Here is a 16,759-nt window from a genome sequence, read left to right as displayed (position 1 = left end):
CAGGACCAGCTTTAATGTTTGATCTCCAGCTCTTGTTTGCAGAAGAGACTGAAGGCCCTTTTGCAAACGTAACCTAAAGCTTCACCCAGTAAAGACCTCTCGACCCTTCTCGCTCTGGCAAACAGAAAGAGCACCATTCACCACTGTGACTGTTTTTACTCACTAATGATCACATGCAATTACTTGGGCTGAGGTAATATACCCCAGAGTGTCCAAAATGGTGCCCAAATGATACTTAATTAGATTGTAAAGTGGTTTAATACGAGTTGTCGGGACTTATCTTGCATTGGCTCTAAACAATGCAATGTTTACCTGCACACAAGAAAAGGGGTTATTGGGAAAAGTCCGGCTCAAGCAGGACATTTGAGAACATATTCTTGGCCATTGTAATAACCTGGTTACTTTAAAACCTGCACTCACTTACAACTGGAGATTATAACCCAGTAGGGTAATTACTGCAGTCAATTATGAATAGCCTATACAATAACAAGAATGATATTATTATTATTATCAGAATTTTCATTTCGGACACAATAAAATATCTTGTTATATATAATTAAGGGACTTCTGGATGGCATTAAAGACAAAATATAAATAGTGTTTATTTATTTATTATATATATATATATATATGAATCATGTCCTCACAATATTAATGAGCACTGCTACCATGCAAGGCAATGTTTTCTATATATCTATAAAAACATAAAATGGGACCTAATGTGGAACATGTTTAGTAAATTCTTAGAATTGTTAGAACATTTATCTTTTTTTAAACTAAGTCTTTTAAGCAGTTGTTCATCGTCAACTGTGTGGATTTCCTTTGATAAATCAATTAAAGGAGCTGCACATTGCTGCCTATTATCTAGACAAGAAGAAACATCAAAGTTGTAGTAAAAACTGCTCCGTGATTTGTCATTCGTCTTCCTCATTCACAAACTACATGGTGGCCTCTCTAATATGTTGCCCTTTCTCTTCAGTTTATCTCTCTCCATCATTGTCTCTGTCGACCTCTCGCTAAACCGCGCTCTCTTTCTACAGATGTTTTTCTTCCTCTCCCCTCCCCTGTGTCAGTCTCCCTCAACAAGTTGCTTCCACTCTCTTCAGTTCACATCCGCTCAGTGCACCAGCCTTCCTTTGAATGGTCCTACTCTCATCACTACTTAATAATAGTTATTCTCTACTCTCGCCGTATTGTATACATTCTGAGGTGTGTGTATTCTTTATTCATTTTACATTTTACTACTTAATGTTATCAATCAATAGCATTCTTAGTTTTTGTATGGTCATTTGTTTGTTTTATCTGCCGATTCCTTTTTGCATTACACACATCGAGTGGTTTCATATTCACGACTAGTTTAGATGGATGCCAACACGTGCATCGACATGTGATGTGATGTGACATGTGTTTGTCCGTTTAGTGTATTGTGCTGCAGTACCGTTATTTATGGTAATTGAAAATAAATCACTAAATAGATCCATCATTATAAAAACAGATCAATTGAAGATTTCATAGATTTATTTTTACCCGTATGTAATAGTTTGAAAGGTATCATTTAAAAATAATAATAATTATACTTAAACCAGTTTAAAAAGTATAATTAATGAAGTGGTACTCTATATCTTCCTTATAATATTGTAAATGTGTTACTATCTTAGCTGCAGCTCAATATTTAAGACCTGCACTTTAAGTTTAAACCTGTGTACTTTGGACCGCCTCACTTAAGTCATGTTGTGCTGTTCTCAAACCGCATTAAAAGACAAATATATATTGCGTATGTGTATTTTTGAGTTCGTACCACTACAGTTGATGAATGGGGGAGCATGTAGTTAATATGAGTGAAAATGCCTCTAGCCTACTTTAACAGGTCTATGTTAATGATCCTCCCACTGCAGCAACAGTTGTGTATGCAGGTACTAATGAACTCTTAATAGCGTTAAATCTAACAGCCTCCGAATGATTCCACTAACTGTTTTATGGCTGTGTGGGCAGAACCCTAATTGGGGACTTGTGGCAAAGAGCTCTCTTCACAGCTCTCTACAGGTTTAACAACCTGCACAATCTAACTGAAGCTGCACTTCACTGTACCAAAGAAGAGAGAATGCAATTATAGTTTGTTAATTTATATTTCCTTGTCATGGCTAATATTTTAGCACTTTCCACATGAGATTACAAGACACTGTTAAACTGTACATCTGGTAACGCATATGAAATGCCTAAAGAAAGACATCAATTATGCACATACTGTATTTTTATGTATAAGCTTTGTGCACCGAATAGCAGAAGAAAGAAATAAAGTGCTTTTTTATATTCTGATAAAGTGATTTCTTCCTCATCTCGCTGACATTTCTCTCACAAGTCATTAAAAGTTTAAGGATTAAAAAGATTAAAGACAATGTTAATTATTCATGAAATGAAAAGGTCAAATGTTATGTGCGAAGAAAGGGCTAAACTTGTGAGTGTGTTTGAACAAATCGGAAAAGCTTATCAAATTAAAAGTCCTGAATGCAATGAATTGTGTGACTCACAGAGGGGTCTTTGTGTATTTCCGGTAGAGGATTAACTGTAAAAAAGGAAGTCTTCCTCTGGCTGGGGGCAGTGTGTCCCTCCTGCTGAGAAACGGCCGAGGTGTGACGGAGGGGATTCCAGAGCATGCAACAAAAGGCAGGCACTTTGATTTGAACTGCAGTTTCCCTCAGCAACACACACACACACACACACACACACACACACACACACACACACACACACACACACACACACACACACACACACACACACACACACACACACACACACACACACACACACACAATTCCTGATCCTCAGCAGCCCTGCCCTCAGGTCTCAGCCAGTTGATAGACGGGGGGAAACTCCAGATGCTTCACAGCAGTTTTGGGCTGTGACTTGGAAAGAAGACGGGAGCGGTGGAAGATTGGCAGGATGAGGACACTGATGGAGGGTTGAAGCTATGTATGGAGTGGAACAATTTAACAGCAGCGACGGAGTCCTAAATTAATAGTAAAACTGTGGAGTTTTTGGCCTGAAGGAGCATTTCAAACAGAGAGGGAGGGCAGCAGCAGCAACAGGGGAGGACGGGTGGGGTGAAAGGAGGTTCCTGAGACTCTGTATGATGGATGGACTGGTGAGGAAGGGAGGGGGGGGAGAGGGGGGAGGTTCAAAAGAAAAATGACCCAGACTGCTGCTGTGATGTAGTGGGAGGGAATGCTGGGCAGCAGAACATGTGGGGATCTCATAACCAAAAAAAGGTTTTACAACACCACCCTAGTGAGACTACAGACATTCAGTGGAGAGAACGCAGTGAAATGTTTAAGTAATGTTCAAAAGTCGAGCATGAATCAGTTCTTTCATTTTCATTTGATTTCAATACACCATTTTGAAGCCAATTGTGCAGCACTGCACTCACTGGATACAATGCTGAGCTATTACACCTTTCAAGAAGCCTCTGTGGCTTTAGTGGCAGGCATAAACCTTTTGACTGGGGTTAACTTCAGGGCTTTTAAAACATGATCTTGCCACCCCTCCCAAACACAGACAGGCAGAAATGAAAACCTCTCCTCACACACACCTACTTGCTCTCTCTCCTTCAGGGCCTGCTAAAGCCATTATGGCTCTAAAAGAGATTGTATCAGCTCCAGGCAGACAGGCAAATAGTTAGTTAGATATACAGACAGCGACCCGCAAACTAAGAAGCCTCTGTGCTCGGGACAGGCCGGCTAAATGTCTGGCTACTCTTCAGAGGCTCTCAGGTGTGACCGGCCGGTCTCTTGTGTACCGCAGCCAAGGCGGCAGACAGGCACAGAGGTGTTCTGTGAGCCTAGAGTCGAGTGAATATCTGCTCTATCTCTCCCGTCACAGGCTGCATACGTTCCTGTGAGCAACTCAAACACAAGCCAGATCTTCTTTCCTGCAGAACTATGCAGGCTTTCACTGAGTTAATGCATATTTTAAGACTGAGCCAAGGTCAAACATTTTGCCAAAGACCTGCCTTACACGTAATTTCTCCCAGCAGCAGCTGCGGTCTCTTGCATTTGATGACTAACTTTGCATTTGAATCAAAGACTTTAGCCAGACCACAAATGCATTGCAGCAGGATTTTAAGAGAGGATGATGGAGGCTTTGGTTCTTAGCTTACTCATACATGTCTTTCTCACTGCACTAACACTGTTACATTGGTGGAGCCTGAATCCTACAGAAGAGGCCCTAATGTCCCCCTCCCTGCACTTGCACACACACACAACTCTTCCCTAAAATTGCTGATGGCTTGTTTTCATGAACATATATTATTTCCAGATGGAGGTCATGAATAAAAGCCGACAGAAACAAGTCGGGTGAAACTGGAAACTTAAAAAAACAGAAATGGAGGGTATGGAGCCGAGTAAAAAAAACAATCTCTGTCTCCTCCCCCGCTCATTCCCTTTAAAAAAAAAAGAGGAAAAAAAGACCAACTTGTCAATTACATGGTTAAAAAGAGGAACAGTGTACCACACATGAACACGAGGGGAGCAATACCACATGATCATGTTAAATGTTTCACCACGATGCAAATGATAAAAACATCCCTAAACAAAAAAAATACTTTCAGAAGAAAACAAACAAAAAAAAAGGCTCAGAGGAGCTCAACCTTCAAACCTCCACACATATTTCCAGCTAAATAAACAAAGTCAGAGGGAAGAAAGGGAATACTTTCAGACTCAACTGAGAATACAAAAGCTATGCTGTGAAAACCTCCGCTGGAACAACCTCAGATTCTAATGCTGATTCACCAGCTTCAACAAATCTGAACATGAAAAAAGACGTTGTCCTGTGCTGGGAATGTGCACTAAAATCAACTGAATCAACTAATAAATCTATAACTCCACCGCTTTGCATTTTCTTTTAAACATTTGATCATAAACAACATGTGCAAGCCATGGACGATGCCAGAACATCCATTAGCCCAGTCAAAAGGAGCGCCAAGACAAAACAGTCAGACGCCAGACGTTTTCTTTTCCAAGTTGACGTGGAGGAGGATGAGTCGCAGCTGTAAATTTCAATAAATTAATTGCTTAAAACGGGTGGGGGAGGAGTGTGCTCTGCATTATCACTGTAAATAAATGCTTCAAAAGTTATGTTCTGTGACCAGTTTACTGAGTCGACCTGCTGAGTCCTAACTTGCATCTGTGTACTGGAGAAGCAAAACATAAAAGGAATAGTTTTGGGAATGAAGCTACCACCAGCAGCTGGTTAGCTTAGCTTAGCACAAAGACTGGAAAAAGGGCGAAACAGCTAGCCTGGCTCTTTCAAAAAGGGAAAACAAAACCATCTATAAAAGCCCCTCTAAAGTTCACTGTTTAAAACACATTATCTTATTTGTTTAATCTGCACAAAAGAAGTGTAAACAACAATCCACCATTTTAGTGCCACACTAATTCTTGGCATTGAGCCGTAACTTCTTTCTAAAATGACATTACCTTTGGACAGAGCCAGGCTAGCTGTTTGCCCTGTTCAAGTCTGTATGCTAAATTAAGCTAACTGCTAGCTATTACTGTGAATGTACCAGACAGATACTGTATGAGAGTTGTATCAATCTTCTCAAAACTATGCTTTAACCGCAACAAAAAAAAGCTGTATTTGTGCTAAGCTAATCGACTGCTTGTGGTAGCTTCATCTCTAGTACCGTAGCTAAAGACATGACTTTTTGTACGTCGCTTTGGACAAAAGCGTCAGCTAAATGAACTGTAATGTAATGTAACATGAGAGCGGTATCAATAACTTCATCCAACTCTCTGCAGGGCAGCAAATAAGCATTCATCCCAAAACTATTCCTTTAACAAATCCAATGTTGATTTTTGTGTGGCTATCTGCAGGTCTATTTACTGAAGCATAGATAAAACACACACACATTTTGTGGGGGATTATTTCCCCACAATCCAACCAGTCCTTCTAGTGAGTCCTGACAAGTTGGTTGGTTCTTATCTAAATCTGACTCAGACTTCTTATCTCAACAATCAGACGCTAATCAGCCAGCTTTGTCCAGACAACAAGGGGCCAACATGAGGCAAAGAGGACCCCGAGGCCTCCCCGGTGTCGCAGCCATAAAAGTGTCATTTGTAGAGAGAACGTGCCCTTTCACGTCAGGGGTAGTGGTATGGCTGAATGGCAAAGGAATCACCCCATTCAAAGATATTTGGAGTTTGTTTTACTTTTGTTTATGATCCTTGTTTTCTTTCTGATAAAAAAAACATTTAACTTTAATTTACATTTATTTTTTGCACTTCCCCTTTTTAAAACAGCAACAGGAAATATGTGAGGCGTGGGGGATGTCATATTACATATGTCTCTGGCTCATATCAAGTCATCACTGGCATTTGCTCTGCTCTTTCTCTCGCACCAGACTCTGTTGTTGCTACAAGTCCTGACTTTACAAATCCTTCAACCTGCCACCCTGCAGTCCCGTCCTTATCTCAACCTCACCCGGCTCCCCCTGGCAAGCACAGATGGCAAACCCATTCGTGTGCAAACCGCAGATTGAGCTCTGATTGTCCTGATGACTGCCTTTGTCTTACAGTAATGTCCCCTCTCTCACCATGAGAAAGGGACGGTAAGTAAGCTAATTTACATGTATTAATTAAGGCTCATAATGAGCTCAGCATGAGGGGTCATTTGAATGCATCCCTCTGGTATTGTGCAAACTCTGCGGAGCTCCGTAGGTTTGCGATCTCACCCATTCAGATGGGAGACAGATTGTAGATGTGGGGGCACGCGAACAGATAAAGGATTTAAAAAACACACACAAAACCAGGTCAGTATACACATGCAAGTTTCACCTCCCCCGCTGACACACACACAATCACAATCACACAAACAGGCTGTTAGTTACAGTTAGACTTAATGCAATAAAAATGCAAATGAACACAACAGCAAAAAGTAGTAGAAACAAAACATTTATATAATTACAAAATTGTAAAACTGTACATATACAATAAGTGAAGTATAAAAAAAGTAAATAATTTTTCATTGAAAATAAAAGTTTCACCCACAAGGTGCACGTAAGCTATAATGCACAATCATGTAAGAACAATTACATTTCATTCGATCACATAAATATCTATGAACTAAGCAATAAAAACTAAGTTTACATAAGTATGTAAAAACTGATCTGGAATGGTTTTAATCATCTTTGCTCATTGTTGCTGTGGAAATGCTTACATGGTTGTTGCCATCTCATACCACAGCGCAGCTAAGCCAGGGAACCATGAAAAAACAGCCACAACCTCAGCGCATTAACATCAAAGTGTATTTGTATAAGAGCTTGTTTTCTTTTCTCGTCCTCAGGCTTCAAACGCTGAGCTGCAGCCGCTGTTCTTATTACCTCTTTGGCTTAAAAATCCTACTACGGGGGACCCGGCTTCACAACGAAAGCTAACACACATGGCACATAAAGGTAGAAGAAAAAAAAAACCTGTCGAGTGCACAAGGTTCTCCCTCCTTAATTGTACCTGAAGGGAAATCCCTTTAAATAGTAGTTGGCAGAGGCAGTGAGCTGGCAGGCAGATCAAACAGCCACTGAGCAGAAGCCCTATAAATACATCACATTCACTTGCCTCACTTCAAACGCCTCCTCAGGCCGGCCTCTACGCTCCTCCTGCAAATCCACAGAGCCAAGCAGCGCTCAACATGTTCACGAGGAGGACGCGGTTCTCATCTTAAGCGCAACATTTTGTGTGTTATTTCTCATCCCACTCCGTAGCTCGACTGAAACAGGATTGTTCTGTTTGATCCTTGCGTCACACTGTGGAAGTTTCAAGAGCTTTGGCTTTCTTCACATACACCTCTGATGTCCCATCGGGCACCAGATGACTGAAGCTGCTCCTGAAGGAGGCCAGGAGGCGACCTACACAGCATGAAAAAAAAGGCATGTTAAAGACTTCTGCAACATCAATCAAGTAACTTGTCTCGACTTGATATCCTTGTATACATTACAACATTTAAAAGCTTCATCAAAAGATTAAAAGCGCAGCAGCTGAGTATGTTTACTCAGCAGTCTTAGTCAGACATGATTTTGTGGGTAATTATACACGCTTATTATTATGGAGTACTTTCAGTAGTTGGCTGATTTAATTCATGTAATGAGTTTTACAGACTTAAGTGAGCTGGAAAACGTATAAGACCAGCAATGTGATCTTAAAATAAAACACATTTGACACACCTCCAGACACAGGAAAAGAAAAGAGGAGTTAATCTGTAGCTTTACTAACCCGTCCATGTCTTCTTCCCGGTCAGAGTGAAGCTGTTGCACTGAGAGTGGGAGTTACAGATGTACGCTGCCTCTCTGGCGCTGTGGACAGACAGCACGCAGCCCTGCTGGCTGTAGGACGGCCAACAGCGGTACTCCGCATTCCCAGAGGTCCCCATACCTCGCATCACGGTGTAATCTAGCCACAGAGGAAGAGATGCCACTTCAATACATGAGGCAACTGAAGGATTTTTAAGTGTTCTCTGAGGATAAGATTAAAGTTTAATCATCCCTGCGGGGAAACCAATACAGTATTGAATGAAGAGAATACAGATAAGAACAACAAAGAAAAACAGTTGAAGGTGAAGACACAGCTTCTTTGTGTCATGCAACTACAGAGCTTTTAATGACTCAGAATAAAATGGTTATGATTGACAGGTTTAAAATGTAAAACGTACATTAATATATAAACCTAGTGGCCATTTGCTTGCAGTAGTACAGAAGGTTTGTTGTAAAAAATTAAATAAAGATTGTATTTCATCATGATAAAACAAAAAAGTAGTAATTTAACTGTATCCTGTGAAAATGTACATATATTATAGAAATATAAAAATTAGTTTTTGAACATCTCACAGCCCTGAATTGTACCTAAAAATATTTCACAACTTTTTCTTATGTCAGCTGCGTGTACATGTTAAATTAGATTTAAATTGTAATTATTGCTGCCAGTTGTGACAAATAGGGCTGCAACTACAATTATTTTCATTATTTGTGAAGCTGCAAAGTTAAAAAAATTAATTAAACAAATCACAATTTCTGATGATGTCTTCGAATAGCTTCTTTTGTCCGTCCAAAACCTAAAAACATACTTAATTTACTTTAAGCGCCAAAGAAAAAGCATAAAATCCTCACAACCGAAAAGCTTGAACCACAAAACCGTTGGCATTTTTGCTTGAATAAAGCCAAAGATAAAAATAGTTTCACTCTTTTTTTTGTTAAAACAGGTTAATGCCAACCCATAACCTTCTATGTCTATTATGCTCTTTCTAAAAATCTGACACCATTTTGAGATTTTCTCTAACCAGCTGTTTCTCCACACTAAAAATAATCGCTTCACTCCACCTTCCTCTTGCCCAACATTTGCGTCACATTCATCATTATAACTCTTTCAGTCAGACTTCTTGTGGATCTGGCTTTGAATCATCTGCTACACATTAGCAGGAGCCATGAGAAAGACGCATGCACACATATGCCTGCACACACACACACACACACACACGAGCAGGACAAAAGCCTAGTCTGTGAGTCCGTACGGAGGAGGCACCCTGTTACAAACTGTTAACCTTCCTAAATGGCAGGAGCTGGTGTGTGTATGGGGGGGTATTGTTAAGAGGAAAAGGACACGAGGATCTGCCTTCTGAGTTGAGCAAAGGGAACAAGGAGAAGGAGTGTTTCGAGGATCCTTCTCAGGGGAGAAAAAAAATGAGGCCTGTCGGGGAGCTATAGGGTGGCAGGCCTCAGCTGTCGAGGAGACAGAGACGTATGAATATAAGCTCTTTGTGTTGAAGATGAAGGACGGGTAAACAGCCTTCCTCTCAAATTAATACGAAGAATTGATTTATCACTGTGCTCAGAATTCCCTCTTTGCACACAACTAAATTAATACTTTCATTAAACTACCACATTCTGCCCTCCTTCATCAAATCACAAATGATCTCAGCTGTGGAATAGTAACATTCACATTACCAATGAATCTCCATCTGTCAGCAATTTCAAATTAGGACTTGATGAGCGTCTTTCTCACACATGCACATACACACTCGCTGCGTTAGTCTTTGAGATGTGTTGCCATTTGGCTTCTCTTATCGAGCTTAGCTGCATCTTTGGCTGCAATTTTCTCCATTTTTCTTCTTTTAGGGGAGACATTAATGAGCCCATGTGTTTTATAACACACACACACACACACACACACACACACACACACACACACTTGCACTATCCTGGTTGTTTGCTTCTCTTGTCTGGTTGTTTAACAATTTAAAGCAACAGTTGGACATTTTGGGAAATATGATTGTTTGCCTCTTGGAGAGAGTTTCATAGCGAGAAGATTACTAGCACTCACATGTCGGTATGCTAAATATGAAGCTAACACAAGACGCTGGTTAGCTTAGTTAAAAACAAAGACTGGAAACACTAGCCTGGCTCTGCCTAACTGTAGGAAAATCCACCTACTATCACCTCTTAAGAAGATTGAAGACTTTAAACAAAGAGTCCTCAACGAACAAGACTTAGGCCGATTCTTTAACCTTTAAAAAGAGTCAGGCTAGCCCCTGTTTTCAGTTGCTATGATAAATTAAGCTAACTGGCTGCTATCTGTAGCTGCATATTGGCAATTAGATACGGTATGAGTGTGTTACTAATCTTCTCTTCTAACTCTCTGGCATTGGCAAGTGAATATATGTATTTGCCAATATGTCAAACTATAAATTAAACTAAACCAAGCTAAACTAGGTTAAACTAAATTACCAGACATTTCCTTCTCCCAAAAGACACCTCTGTTTAATATAATAATGTACACACACATTTTTTTGGAGTCTTATCACACACACTTAGCAGCAGCAGCAGCAGCAGCAGCAGCAGGGTTGACTCATGGCACCTCCTTGTTAAGCTAGAACATTCCCTCCTGGTGTCAGCCTCAGCGCCCAGGCCTCTTTACTCTGAATCTGTGATTAAATTCACAAAGCGCTGCTATATAAACAGTCCAGCATCTGGGGGGACGGAAAATCTCACCACAGGAACGCAGCCAGTCATTCTGTTATTAATATTTCATAGAGCTGAGGAGAGCAACGGCAGCAAAGGGGGGGGGGGGAGTGAGGAGAGTTGAACAGAAGAAAAGTAAAAGACTTTCAGAGCTTATACTGAAAGAATACAAAAGTGTGATGAAAGGTTATTAAAAAAGAAGGTACTTTGTGTGACTATTCTGAAAGGCTAAGACTTTTATAATGCAAAGAACTCAAAAGTTGGACAATAAGTGGACCAAAAAATCTCTATACGACTATCCTGAAAGGCTGAAGAAAATAAGTCGATGTAATCCCAGCACTGTTTTTTTAAATGAATGCCGACTGTGCTTTCTGAGCCAGAGACATGCAGGATTAATCCCACTTTGTTGGTCTTGTCCTCTCATTCCAGCTGCCTAATAAACCTGTCAAAACAGCCTGAGCGGGAGAACAACCCCCCCCTTCATTTTTTTAAAGATACAAAATGAAAACAGAGGTGTAGACTGTCTGAGATTTCTCTAAAAAAGGGGGAGGGGGGGGGGGGGGATTAAAAAAAAAAGTCAAGCATTCTCTCCAAGAAGAAAGAAAAGGGTCTACAAGAGGGCCCACTGTACTTTATAAAAAGCAGCCTTCATTCAACGAGCTCTTACCTCTGATTATTGATGGAGGCAGGTTGTCCAGGTGCAGGCCAGACTTGTAGAGGAGCAGGATGTGTTCAAAGGCCTCCAGCGTTTGATTGATGTCAGCTTTCAGCTCCCCTGGACACACACAATGCATTAAAAATCTGATAAAAGTTCTAACTGACTACAGTCATACTATCCAATATGGACTATACGTTTCTCTCTCACTAGGCCTCTCCTGTCTTATCAGTCGTGTGATCTCAAAAGATAACAAATTGTATTCATTACCTTGTTACATGTCATGAAGCATCTTGTCAAGCTAATTAAAAAGAAGCACTTATACTGAGGCATGTCATTACACGACTGCAATAATGGAATGATTTGCTTTCTGATCTTCAATAGTGAGCGTCCCGTCATGTCAAGACGTCTCTCGTCCTCACCTGTGGAGTTCATGATGTGGTCTACCAGGTGTGTGAAGCCGGGCGGGGCCTGGTGAGGCAGCAGGTAGGTGAAGAAATACCTGGGGCCAGGCAAAGACAACTCAGTCAGACAGACAGACAAGCCCCATCACATAGTTGCCACAGAACATGACTTGTCTCACACTAGTGTTAAAACAAACAGTCCATAAAGCTGTCTGTTTTCAACTGAAAATGTTACTTTTTTTCCACTGAAACTACTCAATTATTCATCACTGTGGTTCACCTCCTTCATCAAACCACACATTTCCAGCTGTATGTCTTCACTATCAACAACATTTTGGGAGACAGCTGGACATGTATTTAAACAATCATCCATGTAGCTGCTTCTCTATCCATCATGTCTATTATGTTGTAAAACTGTCACTTCTCTTACCTATAGGCGTTGTAAATGTTCCTCTTCTCATTCAAGCCCCCACACACTCCCTGTGCCGAGCATGGCAGAGTGAAATTTCTGTGTGGAAACTGGAGGGTGCAGTCTGCGTGCGTCTGACAGGATGTCTCCTCTGCGCTTGCGTCATCCAGGTCTGTGAGCTTCAGCTCGCCAGACACTGTGACAAACTGCCGGGGCTGGAAGTCCAGCAGAGCCACGGAGCCCAGAGGAGACTGGGAGAGGAAGTGGAGGAGCCTGACCAGGTCCAGACACACCTGGGGAGGAGAGCAGAATCAGATGGATGCAAATGCCAAAGATTCACTGGTTCCAACTCTCCAATGTGAAGATTTGCCTCATTTTTGCAGTTTCATATGATTTCAAATGTAATATGTTTGAGTTTTGTTGTATTGTATTGTCAGACAAAAAAAAGCAATTAAAAAAAGATGTCACCTGGAGCTCTGGCACTATAATTAAAAGCACATTTTATAGATCAAATTAGAGCTGCAACCAACTGTTATTTTTCTCATCATTTAATCTGAATAGTATTTTCTCAATTAATCATTTGGGCCGTACAATAAATAATAAATCAAATTCACATCATGATTTCCTAAAGCCCGAGCTGACAGTCCAAAACCTAAAAAGGTATTCAGTTAACTATCATAGAAGGCAAAAGAAACCAGCAAAAAAAGGATTAATGCTTAAATAATTGCTTAATATAAAGACTTAAATGATTATTTGATGAAAAGAAACTAAGATTTATAAATAATGAAAATAATTGTTACTTGCAGCTCTACTTGAAGTTCCAAAATTGGGTTTAGTTTTTTGCGTTTGAACAGAATTGAGTAGATTACATGCTTCCCTCCAACTTCCTGCCACTTTTTGTCAAATAAAAACCTTTAATAAAAGTCTGGAATAACCAGGGAATTCTTGGTGTTGAAGCTAAACACGGACTTGTTTTTGCTCAAAAGGTGACACATTGGACAATGTAATTAAGTTTCACTATATTGCTAAAAATGGTCAAATATAAAAAACCTTCAGACTCACAAAAACACTGCGTTATTCGCTTTTAAGACATTTCAGCAACCACATTCGCGAGCCATTTCCTGAGACTGCTTTTATAGTACTCTTTAAATCCTACAATAAAACAGTAAGAGAAAATAAGTAGGCTACTAAAGGCAACATAAAGGCATTAGCCACGCACTGACAGAGCATGAAATGATTCTGTCACACTACAAACATAGCTGCGGTGTTAGGTAATGCACCGGGTCTCTTGGACGTCACTTGGTGGGATCGAAGAACTGTAATAACAGGGACTGGCTGAAACTGAACACCCCGGATTACTGTAGCCTGCGCAGATGCAATGTAGCTGAAAGGGGCTGAGCAGCTCCGGGGGGATATTATGAACGGCTATTTGGGTGATGCAGCAAAATGAGGCCCATAGTTGAGATGATACTGTGGTGTCACTTTTGCTAATCCAAAAACAACTCATGCACGCCCTCTTTCACCCATTCTTTGTTTCTCCTGTTGATCTTGTGATTATTTTGGGTGAATATAATATTCACACAAGTGGAAAGGCATGTACTCCCTCTTTCACCGTGTTCATGTAGAACTATGCCAACTACTTTAAAGTTGTTAAAATTAATATCAAACGTGAAAAGAAAGGCTAAATTACTGTTCTCAGTCCTAACCCGTTATAATGTCTTACCCTGCGGTTTTGTGCTCCTGATTTACCTTGATTGTTTGTCTTTGTTGCTTTTTCTATTTCTAAATATCTTTTGATTTGAAGTATAATCGCACCTCTATTGTTTACCGTTTGTGTCGCAGCATAATTTCCACCATTGTTGATTGAACTCTATTCTTCATCTTTGTATTCTAATACCCCGTCTAATTAAAAAAAAAAAATCTTTCTTTCTCTTCCCAGAACACCCGCACGCTCGGATCCCTGGAGTGTAAATCCATTCACTGTTGACTCCCACTGTGAGCATACCTGTGATGGGGGTTGACTAAAACTGTGTGTGTGTGTGTGTGTGTGTGTGTGTGTGTGTGTGTGTGTGTGTGTGTGTGTGTGTGTGTGTGTGTGTGTGTGTGTGATGACATGACATTCCTAGCCTGCAGTGGATTAACTCCAGGACCCATCTCCATTCCAGCCAGGGACCTGATCAAATACACTGAGGGACAGATGTCAGACCTCCAGGAGTTTCAAATGTCCGCCTCCCTCGTCTCTCAACCCTCGCCTCTCCTGCCAAGAGGAGCGAGTGCTTGCACATGCATAACGTGCAAATTATGTGCGAGGGAGACTTTCAGCCTCACAAGTGTGCAGTGTAGTGTAAAGGATAAATGACAAGAGCATGCGCATCGACAGCTGAAAGCGGGAGCTTACCCTGAATCTGTCCTCCCAGGGACTCTGGAGCAGCTGGATCATCTGGAGAGGATTCCCCTGCTCCAGAATGACTGTGACTCTTCCCCCCTCTCCTCCTGCATCTCCTGCACAGTGGCCTTTGAGCTGCGGAAGTGGAGAATAACTGCGGGTTAGTCACAGTGCAATAGAGCAGAAAAGATTCCGTTTGTTTTTTTTGCATTTTAACCCTTCAGAAATGAGAGAAAGCAACAGGCTAAAGTGTCTAAAAGTTGGACATGATGTTCTGCCAACTGTGCTCTGAGCAGCTTGTGACAGTAAAATCACATTAGCCCAGAGGGGGAATGGGCTCAGTACACTTGTAAAAAATAATCTATTCATGAGCAGTTGGACACACCACTGTCACACGACTGCTGGAGAAAGATACTTGTCCGTTTAATTCAAACTAGGTCTAAATTGGGCTGTAATGGCTTGAGTGAATAAACTCTGTGGGGGTTTCAGATGCAACCTGGGATAGTAGAGAGGGGACAGAGGCACATTGTCTGCTCTTGCCAAACTGGACCCGGAGGTCAGAAGAGGGTCAGTGAATTTAATTTAATTACATGGGAAGGTCCTGCAGAGCCAGTGAGGCCTTTCACCCAGCTCACTGTGTGTGTGAGACAAAGGAAAATGTGAGAAGGGGCACAAGGAGTATGGAAAATCTTAATAATATTCCAGCTGTAGCTCCAGTGTTTCAAAGAGAGCAGTTGCCTCTAATGCACTACATCCCAAAAGCTTATTGTCTATAATGTTTCTATTTGGATATTAATCTTAAATATTTTAGTGAATAAAAACTTTGTTTTAAGTCTCTAAATGTAAGCACACAGGGCAGACAGAGGGAGCACTTTACCTTGATGACGTTTGGATGCTGCAGCCTCTGCAACAGGACTATTTCTTTCTTCAACTTGTAAGAAACGAGCTCACGGCAGCCTCGAGGATCTTTAAAATCCTCCACACACTTTCCCATGTCGATCCCCTGCTCATTGACGAGTTTTAACGCCACAGGCTGACCTCCGGCTAGATTCACTTTGACAACCAGCTTGGTGTATCCAGACCCGAGGACCTCCACCGCCTGCATGTCCACCAGAGACTCGCAATCCATTTCATCCATATGCGCTTTCCTGGAGCCATGAGTGATCTCATTCCACAGACTGTAATCCAAATGGGAGTTTTGTGTTTGATCATGCTGGTAAAAAGGTCCGGATAGTCCGTTTGTATCATCCTCAGGTAAAAGCAGCGGAATAATTTCGTTGCGCCTCTCGTTGAGTTGGTAAATCAACGCCCCGCGGAGCGACGCGAACTCCTCCTCATCAACAGCAACAGTTGCATTGGAAAAGTTAGATATTCTCGCTCCAAATTGCTGCACGCTGCTAATCAAGAGTGACACCAGAATAGAAAGAACCACGAAAGCCAGGAGGGCAGCCGCGCATAAAGAGTTGCCCATCCCAGGCATGTTCCTCTCGTGGCACGGCTACTGCTGCTGAAGGGACGCGCGGCCGCAGGCTGGGACGACCGCTCTGCTCCGAGTGAAAGGACTGCTGACTTTTCTGCAGGAGAAGTGATCAGCTCCTCGTTTCCACCTCCCCGGGAACTCCCTCTAGAGGTGTGTCCTGTCCGCTCGTAACTTTACACCCGCTGAACAACTTCGCAGGAGAGCTCGACCTCATGTTGTCAATCCGCTTGTTAAAGCGCTTTTTTCCGCAGCTGATTCAATGCAATCAGCCTGTAGTGGATCAAGAAATGCAGTGGCAATAATAAACTATAATGTTTTCTTTCTTTTGTTTCTTTAAAAACAAAAAGGAAATAAATAAATAAATAGAAAGGTTTACATTTGAACTTAAATTTGATTACAACAAAAATAAAGTATTGTATAATTAGT

At 41.3% G+C, this 16,759-nt stretch overlaps 1 protein-coding gene across 1 annotated transcript; it reads right to left on the bottom strand.

Annotated features, from left to right (window-relative positions):
• Positions 1-6,931: 6,931 nt before the first annotated feature.
• pkdccb (protein kinase domain containing, cytoplasmic b) lies at positions 6,932-16,559 on the bottom strand. The gene is made up of 7 exons (XM_029459943.1): positions 15,731-16,559; positions 14,866-14,988; positions 12,489-12,760; positions 12,077-12,156; positions 11,667-11,774; positions 8,262-8,438; positions 6,932-7,897 (listed from the first exon to the last, which is right to left on the bottom strand). The coding sequence occupies exons 1-7, from the start codon at positions 16,331-16,333 to the stop codon at positions 7,791-7,793; spliced, it is 1,470 nt and encodes a 489-aa protein (XP_029315803.1). The 5' UTR covers positions 16,334-16,559; the 3' UTR covers positions 6,932-7,790.
• Between the last annotated feature and the right edge of the window lie 200 nt (positions 16,560-16,759).

This window comes from Cottoperca gobio, chromosome 22 (assembly GCF_900634415.1).
Source record: "Cottoperca gobio chromosome 22, fCotGob3.1, whole genome shotgun sequence".
Taxonomy (NCBI): domain Eukaryota; kingdom Metazoa; phylum Chordata; class Actinopteri; order Perciformes; family Bovichtidae; genus Cottoperca; species Cottoperca gobio.
Note: the sequence above shows the minus strand (reverse complement) of the source record. Positions and strands in the feature narration are given on the sequence as shown.